Source organism: Falco biarmicus, chromosome 16 (assembly GCF_023638135.1).
Source record: "Falco biarmicus isolate bFalBia1 chromosome 16, bFalBia1.pri, whole genome shotgun sequence".
NCBI lineage: Eukaryota > Metazoa > Chordata > Aves > Falconiformes > Falconidae > Falco > Falco biarmicus.
In genome coordinates, this window is record NC_079303.1 from 10,336,081 (window position 1) to 10,356,311 (window position 20,231).

The 20,231-nt window shown below is 50.7% G+C and overlaps 1 protein-coding gene and 1 long non-coding RNA gene across 3 annotated transcripts; both read left to right on the forward strand.

The window, feature by feature from the left end:
• The first annotated feature begins 40 nt into the window (after positions 1-40).
• On the forward strand, positions 41-10,024 carry LOC130159830 (ribosome-binding protein 1-like). Of its 2 annotated transcripts, XM_056361871.1 has the most exons (9): positions 41-354; positions 3,363-3,770; positions 4,316-4,464; positions 4,689-4,811; positions 5,822-5,974; positions 6,311-6,429; positions 7,225-7,378; positions 7,803-7,937; positions 8,221-10,024. In XM_056361871.1, the coding sequence occupies exons 2-9, from the start codon at positions 3,383-3,385 to the stop codon at positions 8,257-8,259; spliced, it is 1,260 nt and encodes a 419-aa protein (XP_056217846.1). In that variant the 5' UTR covers positions 41-354; positions 3,363-3,382; the 3' UTR covers positions 8,260-10,024. The 2 variants fall into 2 exon arrangements, with proteins under 2 accessions (XP_056217846.1, XP_056217845.1); XM_056361870.1 differs by lacking the exon at positions 41-354 and having other exon boundaries at positions 1,672-3,770.
• Positions 10,025-15,268: 5,244 nt separating this feature from the next.
• On the forward strand, positions 15,269-17,630 carry LOC130159970 (uncharacterized). Its single transcript, XR_008825899.1, has 3 exons — positions 15,269-15,488; positions 16,450-16,572; positions 17,514-17,630. It is a non-coding gene; the product is annotated as an uncharacterized LOC130159970 (long non-coding RNA).
• The last annotated feature ends 2,601 nt before the right edge of the window (positions 17,631-20,231 follow it).

Genomic DNA, 20,231 nt, shown 5'->3' on the forward strand with positions numbered 1-20,231 from the left:
ATCCATACTAATGAAGGTATTCCAGCATGCCAGTAATCAATCAAATGTACTTGGTAGTAACATTAGAAGAGGCAATCGGGTCACCAAGCAGGTAAGCCCTGCCTTAGCTTAGGCATTTGGATGGTTTTCTCTGACGTGTGTCAGAGCAGACATCTGGCTACATGCCAAATAGCAATGCAGAAATACCGGGGAGAACGTTTTCACTCCATCCGTGCTCAGACTGTTCCCCTTTTCGCTGCAGGCTCTCTCAGGAGCGCACCTCTCCTTTCTAGGGCTACCCTGGGTATGGCGGGTGAGGAAGCTACACGCAGGCAGGCTCCAATGGCTGACTCGGCTCCCGCTGGCTCTGGAGAGGTGGGTGAAAGAATCAGAGTGAGCATCTGGGCTGTAGAGACCAGAAAGGCTTTGCTGCTCCAAGGAATCAACAATGGATTCTTTTTTTGGAGATCAGGGAGCCCAACCCAAGCCGTCTGATGTGGAGAAAAGCTGAATTTCTTCAGGATTTCTTTCTTTCTTTTTTTTTTTTAACTTCCACCTGTGCAGCACAGCCTCCCTGGCTAGTTGCAGTCCACTGGCCAGCTGTCGTGTGAAGGCTGGCACTGCTGCACAACGATCCTGTCTGTCTTGCAGGCTGCAAGATTTTGGCCCAGTGCAGCAGGAGGAACTGAAGGGGGTCGGCGCTCTCTGGCTACAAGCCAGGCCGACTGAGCATGAAATCTCTGAATGCTGCAGCAAGATGTTTACTCCTTGGTTAACGGTGTCTGACAGGCTGAACAGAACTTTGCTTCTCCACGTGGAGATGCAATGCCTTTTGAAATGAGTAATGACAACCACATCTCTAGATCAAGCGCATTGTTAATTCCTACTGTTGCACAGGGTGTTTGAGATCGTGTCTTTCAACAGACACAGGCTTGAACGTCCTCTGCCACAGCAGCAGCTCTAGAAGGAAGCTAATGGTTTCTAGCCTGTATGGTGCAGATGTGCTGCTCTGCATGGCACAGCTGTGGTGTCACAGACACTGCAAAACCTGCTCTTGTCCTGCGCACAGTTCTAGTGCCTCTAAAATTCAGTCAGACGGTGTAAGTTTTAGCCAGAGCTCACTTGAGCTGCATCACAGGGCATTTCACTTGTGAAGTTCTCATCTCTCACTAGTATCTCAAAAAACCCAGCCATCCACAACCAAAAACCAATCCAGCATCCAGCTGCTCTGGGAGGTGGCGGGAGCAGCTGACGGGGCTGGAGAGCATTTGCCAGCAGTCAGTGATGCCCTTGCCCTAAGCTGGAGTGGCGAATTTTGATCTAAGTCTGACGCGGTGGCACTGTGAGGTCAGCAGCTCTGCTGGTAGCAGCGCATTGTTGGGGTTGCCAGGTGAGGAATGCAGGGCGCTCAGCTCCGCCCCGGTCAGCTCCGGGGCACATTGGTCTGGCCCTAAAGCCAGCAGAAGGACGTGGGTACATGTTCTCTGGACCCTCGTTTCTGTTTCCTGCCAGGAAGAGGAAATCCATCCCTTTTCACCCTGCAGGTTAGGAGTAATCCCTCTGTCCCGATGGGGACCATCCCAAAGTGATGCTGCGTTGTCAGGAGGGAGGGGGCTGGCACCAGCTGTGCTGGGATGGAGCCGGCTGAGGCCGCTGAAATCCCAAACGACTGGGCCGGGCCGGGATAGCGATGCCTGTAGTATCAGCTGGGATCTCGCGCGGTGCCCTGGTGTAGAAAGTTGGTCCTGCCGGGGGGAGGCTGGTTCCAGCTGGCGTTGGCAGCCTGCCCGCCTGCCGGCTCTCTGCTGCTTTGTCTGGGATGCTTGGCGAGGCGGGCAGGGAGAGCTGGGCTGCTGGTTGAAACGGCCCTCAACAACCCCCCTGGGGGTTGGAGGCGACGTTTTCATTGCCCTGTCACCCCCTCGCTGCACCAGTGCGGATTCGGCTGGGAGTGAGTTCGCCGCTGTCGGCTGTGAGAAAGGGAAAGGCTCTGAGGTCTCTCCCTGTGAGCACTGAGGTTTTGAAAAGATGCTGATCTCCTTAGTTTTATTCTTATTTTTGCCTCCTCCCTTTCCAGCCACTCCCTCCGTCCCCAGCCCACAACCTCTTAAAGAGGAAATTCAATGATGTTGACAGTTAAGGGCGGGGATGGGAACTTCTGATAGCTGAGGGCTTGATGCACTGATCACGAGAAAGCGCAGCCTGGCACCTCCTGGGGAGTGCCCCTGCGCAGATGAACTGCCTGGCTGCAGCATCGGAGGGGTTGTGAGCCACGTGGAGGTGGTGCCCATGGGGGAAACGCACGAGTGGGACAGCGGGGAAGAGCCTGGCTTCCAGACTCGGGACGGGGTTCGGTTAGCGATTAAGAAGAGTGGAGGCAGCAGCATCTTCCTCCGCGGGGGCTGCACCCTGCCTGCCAGGTCTCAGACCAGGCAGTACAGTCTCCCTTGCGGCTCCGTGTGTTATGGGTGGAGAACCTGAGCGTGGAGAGGAGGGTGGGAACGGATGCCCGCCAGTTAACAGCAGAGGTGGAAAGAGAAGCACCACATCCAGTGCTCCCTTTGCAAGTTTCGTTTCTTCCTGTGGGCATCTGCTGGGGAGATGAGATGGTTAATGACCATGCTTTTGCTTTTTTTTGGCTTGAACTTGGGCCTTTTCCTGGTGTTTGCGTTGCAAGGAGATGGTAGCGTCTTGGTTCTCTGTGTGGCGTCTGTAGCATCATTGCTGGGGTGGTTCTCGTCACTGGAGGCTGGGAGCAGCGACCCAGTGGGATGTGGTCACTGCGTGTCCTCCCTGCCAGGCTGGGCAGAGGCCAGCAGTGCCGCAGGGTGCGGCTGGCAAAGGGAGGCGGCCAGGGCTGCTGCAAAGCTGGGGAAAGCTCTCCCGTGCATGCTTTCCCCTTCCAGGGGGGTGTTCTATTCCAGAGCTGAGACCCTGGATGCACTTCCACCTGCGCCTGGGCGCAGAGATAAGGCCAGGTGGCCCAGGGAGAGCCCAGGTCTTGGCCAAACTGCACCAGGCAGTCTGGAAACGGGCTCTCTTACTGCCGCAGGGCTGCAGGGATTGCCCAGGGTCGTGCAAAAGCGTCCCATTGGACAAGGCATGGGCACTTTGCTCGTGGCTGTCTCTGATTGCATCCCTGGTTTTTTCTTCCCCCTCTTTGGTTCTTCTGGAGCTTGCTGCAGCCAGCGCAAGCAGCCCCTGCGGTGTGGCTGGAGCACCGTGCGCAGGCAGCGCAGCGGAGGAGCGCAAACCTGGGAGGGGGCAGGGGGTGTCAGCAGGTTGCCCACACAACACAGATGGACATGGGAAACTCGCTGCTCACAGAGAGGCTGTTGCGCCTCTTTGTTTTCCCCACTAACTGTTGTTGTGGTGTCTTGCAGGCACAGAAGAATAAGGCAGGATGGATGTCTATGACCCTCAGATGCCGAATGTCGTGCTCTTTGGAGGTCTGATGGTGGTATCAGCCATCGGGATCTTCCTGGTGTTCACCTTCATGGAGAAGGTCCTCCGTCCTTCTGAGGAAGCCTTGGCCAAGCAAGGCAAAGGGCTTAAGAAGACTCAGCAGAAGGAAAAAGAGAAAAAGAAGAAAGAGGAAGCTGTTGAGAAAAAAGGAAAAGGAAAGAAAAATCAAGAGAAACCTAATGGACAGGTCCCAGAGGCGCACCAAAGTGCTCCAGTGGTCAGCTCTGTCACCATAAAGAAAAGCAATGTGCTTCCAGCCCATGAGGAGCAGAAGCATAATGGACCTGTCAAGAAGGTGGCTGCATCCAAGAAGAAGAGCGAGCCAGGTAAGGCCAAGTTCCTCTGCATATATCCCCGTCGGGTAAGCCGGCAGAGGGATCGGAGAAGGGCTGGAGTCATCTCGTTCCCTTAGCAAAGAGCTGGAACGAACCTGCCTGGTGAAAGGCAGGAGACGACCTTGCTGCTCTGCATCACTGGCACCGCTGCGTGGAGCGACAGTCCCCCAGCGAGGCTGTGTCACAATGGAGTCCAGCTTCTGATGCCCACCACGTCTCTGCTCCCTGGCTTTAGCAAAGCGTGCCCAGCTCCGTCTGGAATCGATCAGTGTGATGGAGGGCGGTGGCAGGGCGGCAGGAGCAGTAGCAGAGCCAGGCAGAGGTGGCAGCTGGCTCAGGGAACGCTTGTCTGTGGTGAGCGCCGTCCCCAGCGCTCGTCACATTGCTTTCAGTTAGAGAGGTATCAAACTTGGCTGTGGACATCTGGGCGGTTGCTGGCGTGAAATGGCAGTTATGGGGTTGAAGTCAACTGAGGCGATGCTACTCAGCCCTGCCGTTGGCTCGAGCGCTCCCAACCCCTCCTCTCTCCTCCCCAGCACCTGCGGACTCAGATGGGCCCCTCTACCTGCCCTACAAGACGCTCGTGTCCACGGTCAGCAGCACGGTGTTCGGCGAGGGGGAGGCCCAGCGGCTCATCGAGATCCTGACGGAGAAAGCGGGCATCGTCCAGGACACCTGGCACGCGGTAGGGCTGCCAGCAGCGTCGCGTCCACCAGGGCTGGGCCAAGCCTCCGGGGGTGCGGAGGGGTGAAGGCAGCCCGTTTTCGGGCAGGCTGTCCCCCGAGGGGCAGCCTTAGAGACAGGAGCTGAATTTTCCCTGGGGCAGAGGGCAGGACCCTGTGCGTGTGGGGTGGAGGGGTTGGATGCGGAGGTGGTGGTCCCCGCTGATGTGCCACCCTGCGCCGGCAGGCCAAGCAGAAGGGTGACCCTGTCACTGTCCTGAAACGCCAGCTGGAGGAGAAGGAGAAGCAGCTCGCCACCAAGCAGGAGGCTGCAGCCGCTGCCAGAAACAAGGTGGAGGAGCTGAGCCAGGTAAGTGCCGCGCAGCCCTCCCGGCACCCCTGGCACGGGCTCTGCGCCTCACGGCTCGCCGTGTGCCTCCCTCTCCCCGCGTCTTACCCGCCCTTGGAGGTGAAGCCCAGGGGTTCTCTGGGCCCTTCATCCATTTGCTGTTTTCTCCCCCAAAAGGGGAGGAGATGCCCACCTGAGCTCCTCTCCTGGGCCTGATCCAGCCCGGGGAGGCACGTGCCCTGTTGGCAGCCGCAGCTGGAGGGGCTAAAGCCGTGCCCGTAAGAGACTGCAGCTTTCTGCTGCTTTCTGGAGGACAGTAAAGCCCTTCTCATCTCTTGGCAGAGCCCCTGAGCTGAGAAGGTGTTGATCAGTCCCTTTTTAAGGAGCCTGGTGCTCTTTACAGCCCCCTTGCCTGGCTCAGCCCCTTGCCTCCACCTCTCGTTGGGTGTTGAAGTCAGAAGGGACCCCCGGCGCGTCGTGCTCAGCACCTCCTGCCCCGCAGCCGCCAGGACGCTGCTGCAGCAGGTCCATCTGCCTGCAGGCAGGAGAGGAGAGGGCGAAGCCACCCTGTGCACTGAGTGCTGTGCTAAGCCCCGGCCTGTGCAGGCAGCCCAGGGCAGCGGCACGGCATCACCCAGCCGGCCAAGAGAGCACCCCTGCCTTGGCAGGGGGCGGAGGGGGGGTGTGTTTGGTTTGTGGGGGTGTTTTCTTTTTTTTGTTTTCCTGCTTTGCCCCAAACTTGATGTGATGATATTGATCCTGGGGCCGGGGAGGGGAATAAAATTCCAGGCTGTCACTCCTGTCTCTTAGCTGGCCCAGTGTGGAACAACAGTGGCATCCAGTGGCCACTGAGCCCAAAGCTTAATGCAGGAGGAAATGTAAGTGCGGAAGGGTGTAGCTGGGCCTGGGGGCAGCGCCGAAAAGGTTACACTTCTTAAAGTCTTCTGAGCCAGGAGGCCACTTGTTTCCAGTCCCCTTAAAGCAGGGGAGTTCCTGCGCTGAAACTGACCGGGTGGCTTCTCTCCTCGAAGGAGCTGGCGGCCGAGCGGGCCAAGGCGACGGCCGTGGAGGGCAAGCTGAAGGAGCAGCTGCTGGCCCGCGAGCAGGAGATGGCAGCGGTGCAGGCACGCGTGCAGGCCAGCTACCAGGACCATGTCAGCGAAACGCAGCAGCTGCAGGGCAAGGTGAGCCCCACGCGGTGCTCTGCAGCTTCCTCCGCTGGCTGCCGGCTGGCCCTCGGTGGCAGCTGCCTGGTCTTTTGGAGAAGACCGAGGTGGGCGAGGGGGCCAGAGCCTCGGGGAGGGGCGAGAGCCCCGCAGTGCTCCTGAGCCGTGGTGCTCACGCTAGAAGAGGGATGTGGGAGCATCCTCACGGGATGCAGCAGCCGCAGGGGCTGTCAGCAGCAGCAGACACCTCGCTGTGGCTTCCTTGCCAGTCCCTCTTGCCCATGGAGTGGGCTCCTCAGGGGAGAGCTGAGGGGCTGGCAGCAGCGGCATCAACCCCTGTTGGTCTCTCCCTAGATCCGCACCCTGCAGGAGCAGCTGGAGAATGGCCCCGACACGCAGCTGGCTCGCCTGCAGCAGGAGAACTCCATCCTGAGCGATGCCTTCTGCCAGATCAGAAGTCAGATGGAGAGCAAGTAAGACTAGGGGTGGGGGTGGGGGCAGAGCCTGGGGCCGCCCTCTGGCAAGCCCTGGGGGGGGCTGTCCATCATGATTGGCCACCCCCTTTCTGGAGGGTGCTTCTACAGACGCCCCAGCTAGCTGGAGGTAGAGGAGGGAGTGAGGAAGAGATTGCCAAATGGCTTCTGTGGGCCTGGCAGGGGAAACAAGGATGCTTTTCCCAAGTGGAAGGGCAGGGGAAGCCCTCTCTGCTTTGGAGTCACCTGTGCTGATGCTAGCGGAGGGGGCAGAGGGGACCAGAAGGCACTGCAGCATTTCTCCACACTTCGGAGAGCTTGTGCTCACCAACTTCAGAAGAAATGTCGCTGGCTCTTTGATGGGAGCGGTGCTGCAGAGAAGCGAGACCTGCCTGGTGCATACAGAACAACCAGGAGCTAGGGAGAAGAATTTGGCGCTCCTTTTTGTAGAAAGTCTGAAATGGCTGGTGATTAACAGTGGTCAGTTAATTACAGAGCAGACGCCAGCTGCTTAGAGTGCTTTCTCCTGTGTCTGGGAACACAGATCCTTGCGTCTTCTACTTCATGAGAAAGAAATGTCTCCTGTGATGGAAACGGAGCTTTTGAAATTGATGTGTCAGCTCCTTCCACCCCATCCCTGAAGGACCAGGCGTGTCCGAGAAACAGGCCAACACAACCGTTGAGATGTTTCAAGCCCTGTTACCAGGCCCACCAGGAGGATGTGTTCCCCCCGGGTAACGCCAGGGATGCTTGACTGGCCTGCGGGCTGGAATAACGCTGCTTCTGTTGGTGCAGGCAAAACGCTGAGGTGGCCAGGTTACAGGAGTGGTGCGGCAAGCTGATGAACGAGCTGTCTGAGAAGTCAGAGGTGCTGCGGCAAGAGGAGCAGCTGAGGAAGAGCTGGAAGATGAAAGTGGCGGCCTTGGAGAGGCAGATGGAGCAGCTGCAGGTCAGGCAAGCGCCTGCAAACCTGCTCCCGCCGGGTGTGAGGGTGGGGGGGGAAGCCTAGGTGGTGCACCGTGCTGGGTGGTAGCCTCAGGTGAGAGAGGAAACCCAGTGGCCCCTGCCAGCGGGTGCTCACGAGGACGTGGGTGCTCCCTCTCGACTCTGAAGCCCTTGGTGCAGGAGGTAGAGCTTGTGGCTTTGTTATTGTCACCGGGGTGTGGCTGGATTTGGGGGTTTAGGGGTGTTTAAAGGACACCTCCCAGGTAGAGCCTCTGAGCACGCCGCTGGAGCAGTGGCGCATCGCTGGCTTGTGGCCGCCGAGGCAGCTCAGTGGAGACCTGAGGTGACCCGAGATGTTTTGGAGGGGGGAGTGTCGCCAGACGGCCAAGGGAGACTCAGGCAGACGCCTTCTTTTGACTCCCATGTAGGAAAAACTAGGAAAAAAAAAAAAAAGAAAGAACCGGGGCCAGGCAGCAAGCGAACTACAGGAGCGACTGAAGGTTACCCAGGACCAACTGGCCAAAGGGAGACTGAAGAAGTGTAAAGAACAGCTTCAGGAAACGGTACTTGTGGTGGCCGCAGCCATCCCTCCCCTTGGTGCTGGTGGAGGGCAGGGGGAAGCGCGTGTCAGGCAGTGGTTGAAAACCGGAGACAAGGTGGCACTTGCTGCCAGAAACCATCTGGGTGGCTTTTGGGAAGCTCTGGGAGCACAGGAGATGGTGGCCATGGTTCTCCCTTCTCAAAAGGCAGGACCTGGCCCATCTGTGAAACGCTTTGATGCTTGAGCTGCCACGAGGATAAGGTTGAGAGCCAGTTGAGTAACCCACCTCTCTTTTCCTTCTCCAGGGGGAAGAGGACAGTTTGAAGGAAGGGACTTCAGTCTGACGAGTCTGTGACCTAGACCTTACCGTCACCTTACCAAAATGCCTTACACATTCCTAAAACGAAAACTAAAAATATATGCCTGATTTACTGTAGAAAAAAGTTGCAAGCCATTCGTGACCTAAAACCTAGTTTTGAAACTTAAAAAAAACCCCAAACACAAAAACCCAACCAGTAAACACTGCAGGCATATGTTTGTAAGAAAATCTTCATACTGTTTTGTACAACTACCGTTTGTTCCCAAGGGCACCGCACCGACCACATCGGGGCAGGCAGAACCCACAAATCTGTGAAAAGGGAAGACTCTGTTTGTACATCAACTGGTGATTTTTTTTTTTCCTTTCTTTTTTACTTTTTTTGTTTTGGTTTGGGTTTTTTTGTTTGTTGGAGTGGAAGAAGTGTGAAAGTGAGACCCAGCATGGAAGGAAGCCTCTCTTTGATGGGTGGCTCTTGGCGCGTATCCTTTTGTGTATTTCTGGGTGTCGATGCATTTACAATGATGTAGTGAAAAGAGCTTATTCTTGCTTCATTTTCCGGGTTATTATTTACTAATTTTTTATTAAGTTTGCAAGCCAGCCAGGTGTTTGGGGTCACTGAAGAAGGACCCTGCTGTGGCCGGGAGCAGATCCTTTACTCCCCCGCCTTGCTTGCTGTGCTGCAAACAGCCATCCCCTCTGTTTTTTCTCCAAGATACGCAAAGGAGAGAAGCCTTCCCTTCCAGCCACGAGTGTTCTCACACTGGCGGTGCACCCCGAGGTCCCCTGCCACGGGGTCAGGCTGAGCGTGGGGACAGGGCAGAGCAGCGTGAGCGTGGGGACAGGGCGCAGCAGCACAGCCTCGCCAGCCCAGCGCAGGCTGCTCCTGCTCTCTTAAGCCTCAGCGCACCCCAGAAATTCTGTCCCTGCGGGTGCTGCGTGGTGGTGGTCCTTGGGCACTGCCAGGCTCTTCAGCCTTCTCTCTCCCCTTCTTGTGGCTTTCCTGTTGAAACTCCACACAAACCCACCCTTTTTCCCCCAAGTTTTCTTCTTTTTAAATACTTTTTCTTTTTTTATTTCAAGTTGGTTTATTGGGAAATGGCAGAGACCACGTCACAGCTTGGTGCCTGCCTCCTCACAATAAAGCTGCTGAGCCCGGCGCTGACATCAGTGGGATTTGAGGAGCTGGTGGGGGGAAAAGGCCCCCAGAGTACTTGGTACCTCTGGGGGGTGTGAAGAACCAAGGCCAGGAAGGGGGATGAAGGCCAGACCCGCCTCCCTTTTGTTCCCAGAGAAGTCTGCGTGTGCTCAGCCTCTATATTAGACACACCAGAGATTCCACGCAGGCAGGACTGGGTAGACACGTGTCCTGTCCCCCCAGCACTGCAGCTTTGGGGGTCACGATGGAGAAGGGATGTGCAAATCACACTTGGGCTCTGGGGTATGTGCGTGACCTGTCTCTGATCAGGCAAGAAAAAGGGGTCCTGCTGAATTCTGGCTGAGGGAAGGGCAAGCTGAGAGCCCACCCCCCCACCCCCACCCCCACTGCCTGGTGATTAACAGTGGTCAATTAATTACAGAGCAGACTCCAGCTGCTTAGAGTGCTTTCTCCTGTGTCTGGGAACACAGATCCTTGCGTCTTCTACTTCATGAGAAAGGAATGCCTCCTGTGTCTTTGGCTGTACCCTGTTTCATAATAATGCCAATGAAAGTGCCTGAGGCCACTTTAGACTGGTTTCTTGACAAATTCTACTTATTTGTCGTTTTAATGTTTGATTCATCCTTTCCACTTTCCCACTAGATTGTGGCCTCCAAGACGCATGCAAATACCAATTAATACCCAATACTTTGCTAACACTTTGGACTACTTCAGCAACAAAGTGTGGACCTCTGTCAGAGGAAATTCCAATAGGAACTCCAAATCTCGGAATTATTTCTTGTAATAACCACTTCACAACCTCTTTTTGCTTGTGTGGTGTGACAGGGAAGGGCTTCTGGCCATCCTGTAAAAGTATCAACCCTTACCAGGATGTACTGGTACCCATTTTGTCTAGGTAGCTCTGAAAAATCTACTTGCCAATAATCTCCAGGTTCTGTACCAGATTTCAGTCTGCCCATTTGAACCTTTTTCTTAATCACTGGATTGGTTTTCAAACTTACTTCACACTTTGCAGTTACCGTATTAGCTATTCCCAACATCTTAACTGATATTACTTGCTTTCCCAAAGATGTTACTAAGGCTACTGCTACCCAGTGACATTCTTGATGTCTCGTTTGAATCATCACAGGAGGTGGAATTACTACCTGTCCATTAGGAGTTACCCACCATCCCGCTAAGTTTTTCTTAGCATTTAATAACTGACCCGATTTGTCATCTTCCTCTGAATATCTCGGTTTCTCCCTGGGAAGGGTTACTGTTTTAGAAGGAATTATTGCCATTTGCAATGCTTGTTTCTTTGCTACCCTTTTTGCTGTTCTATCAGCTAAATTATTCCCAGCTATTATTTTTGTATTGCCAGTCTGGTGTGCCTTACAGTGCATGATTGCTACTTGATCTGGCTTTTGAACTGCTTGTAACAATCGTAAAATCTCTGTTTGATGCTTAATGTTTGATCCTTGAGAGGACAATAACCCCCTCTCTTTCCACAAAGCTCCATGGACATGCACTACCCCAAAGGCATATTTTGAATCAGTCCAGATATTTACTCTCTTGTCGTTGCTTAATTCTAAGGCTCGAATTAAAGCGATGAGTTCCGCCTTTTGGGCTGATGTGGTACCCGCCAATGCTCCTGCTTCTATGACTGTAGTCTCTGTTGTTACCGCATATCCGGCGTATCGGACTCCTTGTTCCATAAAGCTGCTTCCATCAGTATACAGTTCCCAGTCTGGTCTCTCCAATGGCACATCCTTCAGATCTTCACGACTGGAATAAACATACTCGATGGTAGCCAAGCAATCATGTTCCAGTCGTCCTTCTTCCTGTATGGAACTTAAAAACACTGCAGGATTTACCAGGTTAGTTGTCTTTAGAATCACATCATCCTGTTCAGTCAATACCACCTGGTACTTCATCATTCGGCTGGGGGACAGCCAGTGTCCCCCCTTCTGTTCTAGGACAGTTATCACCATGTGTGGCACATAGACTGTTATTGTTCTTCCCAAAGTCAATTTCCGAGCTTCTTGTATGAGCATCACTGTTGCGGCCACTGCTCGCAGGCAGTTTGGCCACCCTTTACTCACTGTGTCCAGTTGTTTAGAGAAATACCCGACTGGTCGTTTCCAGCTTCCTATCCTCTGGGTTAACACGCCCGGTGCAAGGTGTTGCCTTTCATGTACAAACAGCTGGAAATCTTTGGTTAGATCCGGCAGTCCCAAGGCAGGTGCAGACATTAAGGCACGCTTCAACTCTACAAAAGCCTTTTGTTGTTGTGGGCCCCATACAAAGGGAGGGTTCTTTTGGGCCTCGTACAGCGGTTTAGCTATTAGCCCATAGTTCATGATCCAAAGGCGACACCACCCAGTCATTCCCCAAAATGCTCTGAGTTCATGAATATTTCTCGGCTCAGGTATACCACAAATAGCTTCTTTGCGATTTTTTCCTAATTGTCGTTGTCCTTTTAAATCTCAAAGCCCAGATATATCACAGTCTGGCAGGCTATCTGGGCTTTATTCCTGGATACCTTATACCCATTTAGTCCCAGGAAATTCAAGAGGTCAATAGTCACCTGTATACAGGTAGGTCTTTCTTCTGTAGCTATCAATGTCATCCACATATTGTAGGAGTAAATGCCCAGGTCTTGATTTATCCTGTTTCCAGATTTCAAATTCCTTTTCTAAATGATTTCCAAAAATAGTTGGACTGTTTTTAAATCCTTGGGGTAATCTAGTCCATGTCAGCTGCATCTTTTGCCCGGTTTGAGGATTTTCCCATTCGAAAGCAAACAGTTTTCTGCTTTTCTTTTCCAAAGGTATACAAAAGAAAGCATCTTTTAAATCAAGCACTGTAAACCACTGATAATTCTCCCTCAATGCTGTTAACAGTGTATAAGGGTTTGCTACCACAGGATAAATATCCTTAACTATTTGATTTACTGCTCTCAAGTCTTGTACCAGTCTATATTCACCCGAAGGTTTTCTGACTGGTAAAATAGGAGTATTATACTCAGATTCACATTCTTCCAAAATTTTATACTCCAAAAATTTATCAATCCATTTCTTCAATTCCTGTCTCACTTCCGGTTTGATTGGATACTGTTTAATTCTCACTGTTCTGCGCCTTCCTTCAAATCTATTTTAACTGGTTCTGCTAGTTTCGATTTACGAGGAATATCTGTCTCCCATACAGTAGGGATCACTGCCAAATCCACCTCCGGTGGAATTTCTTGTTCCTTTACCTTTTCTTGTATCGTCAGGATTTCTCCTGTTTTTGACTCGGGTATTTTCAAGAAAAGTTCTCCTTCGTCAAAAACAATCTGTGCATTTAATTTGGATAACAAATCTCTTCCTAAGAAGGGTACCGGACATACTGGTACATACAAAAATTCGTGTGTAATTATCTTATTTCCAAATTTCAAATCCAGGGGTTGCAGGAATGGCCTGTTGTTGTTCCAATTTTTCCTTTACAGGTATTTAATAAAAAAATGTCGCTTCTGTATCCACTCCCAACCTCACAATTTAAACAACATTTTTTTCCACTTTCTTATTATCAGAAGTTACAGCCATTACCAAATTATCTCCAATAGTTAGCTTACATTCATCCTGCCAATCCTTTCTTTGTCTTAAGTAAAAAAAACAAATCCACATCTGGCATTTTATTCCATTTCCCTTCTCTTTTACAATACAGCATTAACTGCAAAATAGTGTTACAATTCAGTGTCCCATTCGTGGGCCACTTTTCCTGATCATCCACTATATACAAAGGCCACCAATTATTACAATACTCAAATTATTACAAACTCAATCATCTGGCTCTTTTGCAGATCATCCTGTAAATTTCCCCAATGTGCCAATAAACATCCCAACAAAGAATTTTTCGGGATTTTGTCATTTACAGCAAGATTACCCATGCTTTTACTTTTAAACAACCAAGTTAACTTAGTTGCCATGGTGTAATTACTCACAGTACAATACACAATTATTCAACTCTGTCACTCCGATCCGCGGATCCACACTCCCACTCGCTTTCGTTCTCAATTATACGTCTGACTCTTACAGCCACACTCACACTTTCCCACAGTTACTTTAAACAAACATATAACACAATATTATACCTCTTAATTTTCTTCTTAATACACAAACTCACAAAACAACAAAGAACACCAAAAACTTCTAACTTCTTGTTAGAGGCGCTACCTTAGAGAACACTATAGCATATAGTTTCTCTTGTCTCCACTTTTGTCCAGCCCTGCAATAGCTTTCGCTTATGTCTTACGGGCAGACGCCTAGGCTTCCACTTCCACAAGGATCCTTTTAGTCCAACCCTGCAATAGCTTTCGCTTATGTCTTACGGGCAGACTCCTAGTCCTACCCTGCGCAGCTCTTTCACCGCGTCTGACAGGCAGACTTACTCAGTGGGGCTCCAACCCACTGGTGGGACTCCATCCCACTCTTTCCCATACAATTATTATAGTGGGACTCCTACCCACTTCCTCTAGCGCACTTACTTACTTATATACTTACTTTAGCGGGACTCCCACCCACTTACTACAATTAAGAAAAAAAGTGTCTTACCAAATATCCAGGGAACGTCGCGAAGAGCCTTACGGATCGGGGATCGATGGGTGTCCCCGAGAAATCCTCGGTGCCGGCCGGAACCGATCAGGTCCCCGACTCCTCCAGTCTCCTTCAGCGAGGTCCCATCTGGGTCGCCAAAACTGTTACCGAAATCTCGGACTGAAGAACTTATCGACACCAATGTGATGTAGATAAGCAGACACTTCTTTATTAACGGCCGGGTGCGTGAGCGAGTCCTCTCACGATCAACGCACGCCAGGTCCCAAAATCAGATTCCATAGATATAACTTATTCATACATATTCATTAATTATTCATGCATAATCATAACATTTCCTGTAAATCATTAACATATTCTCCTCCTATATCCGATTCTGCGCAGTAAAGCTTAGAAAGGTCTAGAAATGGGTCTGGGGTACGATTTGGGTAGGTGGTGTATGAGTCGGTGGTCGCGATCTCCCCCTGCCGGAATTACCTTTTACTAAAGTTCACAGTTTCTTGGCAGGTAACCACAAGCTGTTCCAGTCGACTCTCCCCAGTTCCCATTCATCTCATATTCTGACATTTCAATACACCTCTGCGTACAGAAGACTGGTTAAATACAAAGAAACCTTTCAACCCTAAAGTTATTACCTAAGTTTTAACAATGGTTCCAGCCCCTTCTTCTAGCCTTGGTACAAGACGTACAGAAGATCTCATAGCAGCTTTTACTGTGCAACTAAGAGTTTCATTAAAAATATTTCTTATCCTTCTATTTTTCAATTTTATAAAATGATTTTATAAAATCAATTAATCAATCAAATAGTCAATCAATCTTAACTTATTAACAAATCGATAACATGTCTTCATTGCCTTTCACTAAAATTCCTCTTTCCTGTGAAACCAGTTGTGTTTGTGGGTTTGGGATCTTTTTTTTCTTTCCTCCCCTTGTTCAGGGAGCAGTAGCCCAGCACAGTTCCACTTGATTTTTTTCTGGTGGTGTTACAACAGACATTGTGCAGTCCTCCTAACGCTTTGTCCATCAGTAATGCTTTCACTTTTTTATTGTTCCTGTTTTAAGAGACACTATTGTTTTCTTTCTAAGGGCTGTATTTCTGTTATGTCCTTCATGATGAGTGAATTCAAAGTACTTTCAATGGCATAATACACTTTGTAGTGTAATTTTGTGAAAATGCTTCTCTATGAATTATAAAAAAGATTTCATTTTCTATTATTTCAGAGGTAAACCCTGAATTAATCAATCCTGGATGTGGTGTTTCTGTCTTCTAGAAATACGTGAAGCTTAACTTTGTTTTTATAGGTTGAGAAGGAAAAAGCAAAGAAAGATGTTCAAAAGTGCAGGCGGTGGCAAAACAGGAATGTGTGGATAAATTAAATAACATCACTAATCGGCAAATGAAACAAAAGATTACTGTAAGGAAGAATGACTGTTTGAAAATGGAGAATGAAAACACGATAGAAGAAAAAGACAAAAAGATTTTTTCATCTGGGGAGAGCTCAAAATTATTAAAATGCCAGTGAAAGGGTAAGCTAAGGAAATAATCTCTAATTCTTATTTGTAGTACTATGTAAGTGTCTTAGGTTTTCTGATACTGTGGTAGTTGAAGTAGTTTCCTCAGTGGTGAAAGCCATAGTGAGCAGTCCACTGCTTTTCAAAAAGTGAAGAAAATTTCTTCTTAGAAAACACTAAGCTCATGATGGAGGTTCAAATTTATGGCCTGCTCTAAAAAAAAGAAAAGGAAAAAAGAAAAGAAAAAAAAACCCCATCCAAATTCCTGTGATTTCCTTGTCAATACTGAGGCAAAATGCATCTTTGAAACCAGAAAGAAAAGCAGACTGGAAAAAGCAGTTATTTTTGTAGGAAATGGCCACCTAGAAAAGAAAAGTAGGAACTTGGGGTTTGCTGCTACTCCCTTTTCTAGGTGATTTTAGTGATCTCCGTGCAGTTGGTGTTTTCCTTTTCATTAAGTTAATATGCCCTTTGTCAGGAGAGGGTGATTTGAAGAATCAGTCAGCAGTATGCAGGCGAGCGGAGGTTGTCTTTATTCGGCAGCGCTGGGTGCATGGGGGATCGCGCCACCAAAGTCATGCACCCCGAGGTGACTTTTCAGTCCCCCCTTTATACAAGCTACTCAGACCTATTCATGAGTTTTCCAAGAAATGGTTTACATATTCATTACAATTCTGAGAATTCATTTACATATCTCATGCCTGCACAATGTCCTTGAGGAGCTGTCTCTGCGCAGACTCTATTCCTCAGGGGCCATGTTTAAAGTCTTTGTCTTCGCCACGTTGCATGTACAACAGGAATCTAAGACAGAATGTCCCTTCTGAAGATAACCAACCCAAGGCCTTAGCAGTCTGTGCATCCGTCATGTGGCAGTAAGGGTCCTTGGACATCTCCCGACTTTTAACTAAACGTAGGTGCGTCATCCTTTAGATAAGTGGTACAGCATTCGCTATTCAGAGTTCCCGTTGTTTGTCAGGCAGCACCAGTCCCGCTGTGTCACCACATTTCCTTCTCAACCTGGACTTGGGACAGAGACCAGTCCTGCAGACACCTCGGCAAGGAGGAGCCCTTGATGAGGACGACGACGAGCCGCTTTTGGGTGAGCTCAGCGCTGACTGAAACACAAGCGAAAAGCCCCAGCTCAAACCAGGCCGCTTTGCTTTTCTTGGAAGTCACAAAGCTTCGCTCTGGTGGGTCTCTTTGCATCGGAAACCCTTGTGCTCCCAACGCTGTGACCTGTGTGGGTGCCAAGTCAGAGCAGTCCGTCGCCGCCTGCCTTTGAATTCAAGGTTTGAACCGCGCAGTGTGGCCAGAGCGGGCACATGCTGCGAGAGGTCACGGACCACCATTTCCCTGGCCCTGCGGCTGAGCCAGCGCAGCCCGCTGCTGTGCCGGGAGCGGTGGGGACAGTGCCGCTCTGTCCCCACACAGCTGCCCAGAGCTCAGGGGAGGGGGCGGCCTGGAAGCGCCTGGGCTCCAGCGGCCGGCCAGAGAAAGCCCCCCCAGTTCTCACGGGGGAAGTGACTGACATGTGCAGGGTTTCTCCTGCTCGGACTGCAACAAGTTTCCCAGGAAGCTCCCCAAGGCGTGGGCGTTTGGGTCTGAAGCCCCCCGGGCCGAGAGCAGGCGCTGCCAGGGAGCTAGAGCCCGCGGCAGGCTGGCCGTCACTCAGCAGGCAGGTGAACCTGCTTCCCCGCGCCCCACTCGCCCCACTCCATCCACCTCCGCCAGCTCTTACTTCCAGCCTGCTCCCCCCGCCCCGTACCCCCATCCCTTCTCCCCGTGCGGCAGCTGCAGCAGGCGCGTACCAGCCTCCCGAGCCCCCGGCTGACGCGGGGCACTGGCACGCTCAGCCGGCAGCGCTGGCCCCGCTGCAGGAGGGCTAGTCCGCAGGCTGCAGAGGAGTCACTCGCTGACCCAGGGGAGGGAAAGCCCATTTATTTAGGCTGTTTGAATTTGGCACGCACAGAACATATCCCAGTAACGCACGGGAGGCTAAGGGGTTTGGTTTGGTTTTTTCTTTCTTCTTCTTCTCTACAGACATACAGGAAAACTCTGTGCAACTCCCATGTACACACTGCACAAAGGAAACAGCTTTAAGCAACCACCGGTGAAACGTGGAAGCCTTTTAAGATCTCTGGAGCTGGCACAGGAATGCTTTCTACCCCCCATACAAAAGGCATTTCAGTTTCAGGTCAGACTGTCTAGGTGGTATTTCCATGCATTTCTGCAGAATTAAAGAAGCTAACAGACAAAAAGCCCAGATCAAGCCATATTAGTCAGGCTGATTGGTTCTACCACGTTAGATCAATAGTGATTATGAACAAACGGACCAAGTGACCAAAGACTGGGGCTGAGAATACCACTTTTTGAGATGCGGTTTCTTTTCACTGTACTACCCATAGAACTGGAGCACTCTGATAGAAGTATCGGCATTTGTAGAAGCCTCAGAAGCATCTGACCCGCTAGTAAGTGTGTATTAGAGAAACGAAGGTAGTTCTAAATTAAACTATGTCAACAGAAAAGTAGTTGATAGAATCCCTCAGGCTGAAGGAGAACTCAAGGCACTTCATAACAAGAACACTGAACCTCTAGAACAAGTGAACCTTTAAATATTATTACTGCACCGTGAGTTTACAAGAGTGGATTAGGACTATTTCTCCAGAAAAATGTGTCTATTTTATGTCTGTTTCACTTCAGGATTGGCCTTTATTAGTACTGCTCTGCAACTGCTAGCACTAAGAATGTAACCCAGTTTTTGTGCCAACAGGTTGTTTTAGCCTAACTTTCACTACAGGTTTTCAGTTCTGTATAAAGTGGTTACAGGGGAAACTGTTTCTGAGTTTGGCCATTTGACCAGCAGCCTCAAAAAGACTGACTGAATTTTGCTTTTTACAACTCGGAAAATTAAGAACAGGAACCAGTTTGTTCTCACACCCCCACCCCACCCCCACCCCCCTTTCATCCCATGACACATTGACACTTTGCAGCGTTGGACCAACATTTTTGGAGACCTTTAGCGTTAATCCATTGGGGACAGTATTGGGCTGCTGGACAACCAATGCAAATATTAATAAACCAAGAGAAATCCTTAGATTTGATTTGTTGAGGGTCATTTGTACATACGAGCTACATCTCCAAAATGTGCTTTATTCTACCAACAGCTTCCCTGCAGTTAGTGAAACCCTTGCCTAGAATGGTTGCTTTACATAACTGATCTATTAAAACATGGAATGCCTGTAGAGTTGTGGCACTGCATGACATCTACACGGGACTTGCTTCAAAAGCTACGACCAGGGAGCCTCCTGGCTTCTCAGCAGTGCAAGCTCGGGGCAGGTCCTCTGGCCCATTTGCTTGGACTTCGTGCTTTATTAGTTCATTAGAACACTAGTATTCTCCTTAAAAAAACACACAACACAACAACAGGAGACATTCCTTTCTCATGAAGTAGAAGACGCAAGGATCTGTGTTCCCAGACACAGGAGAAAGCACTCTAAGGAGCTGGAGTCTGCTCTGTAATTAATTGACCACTGTTAATCACCAGGCAGTGGGGGTGGGGGTGGGGGGTGGGCTCTCAGCTTGCCCTTCCCTCAGCCAGAATTCAGCAGGACCCCTTTTTCTTGCCTGATCAGAGACAGGTCACGCACATACCCCAGAGCCCAAGTGTGATTTGCACATCCCTTCTCCATCGTGACCCCCAAAGCTGCAGTGCTGGGGGGACAGGACACGTGTCTACCCAGTCCTGCCTGCGTGGAATCTCTGGTGTGTCTAATATAGAGGCTGAGCACACGCAGACTTCTCTGGGAACAAAAGGGAGGCGGGTCTGGCCATCATCCCCCTTCCTGGCCTTGGTTCTTCACACCCCCCAGAGGTACCAAGTACTCTGGGGGCCTTTTCCCCCCACCAGCTCCTCAAATCCCACTGATGTCAGCGCCGGGCTCAGCAGCTTTATTGTGAGGAGGCAGGCACCAAGCTGTGACGTGGTCTCTGCCATTTCCCAATAAACCAACTTGAAATAAAAAAAGAAAAATTATTTAAAAAGAAGAAAACTCGGGGGAAAAAGGGTGGGTTTGTGTGGAGTTTCAACAGGAAAGCCACAAGAAGGGGAGAGAGAAGGCTGAAGAGCCTGGCAGTGCCCAAGGACCACCACCACGCAGCACCCGCAGGGACAGAATTTCTGGGGTGCGCTGAGGCTTAAGAGAGCAGGAGCAGCCTGCGCTGGGCTGGCGAGGCTGTGCTGCTGCGCCCTGTCCCCACGCTCACGCTGCTCTGCCCTGTCCCCACGCTCAGCCTGACCCCGTGGCAGGGGACCTCGGGGTGCACCGCCAGTGTGAGAACACTCGTGGCTGGAAGGGAAGGCTTCTCTCCTTTGCGTATCTTGGAGAAAAAACAGAGGGGATGGCTGTTTGCAGCACAGCAAGCAAGGCGGGGGAGTAAAGGATCTGCTCCCGGCCACAGCAGGGTCCTTCTTCAGTGACCCCAAACACCTGGCTGGCTTGCAAACTTAATAAAAAATTAGTAAATAATAACCCGGAAAATGAAGCAAGAATAAGCTCTTTTCACTACATCATTGTAAATGCATCGACACCCAGAAATACACAAAAGGATACGCGCCAAGAGCCACCCATCAAAGAGAGGCTTCCTTCCATGCTGGGTCTCACTTTCACACTTCTTCCACTCCAACAAACAAAAAAACCCAAACCAAAACAAAAAAAGTAAAAAAGAAAGGAAAAAAAAAATCACCAGTTGACGTACAAA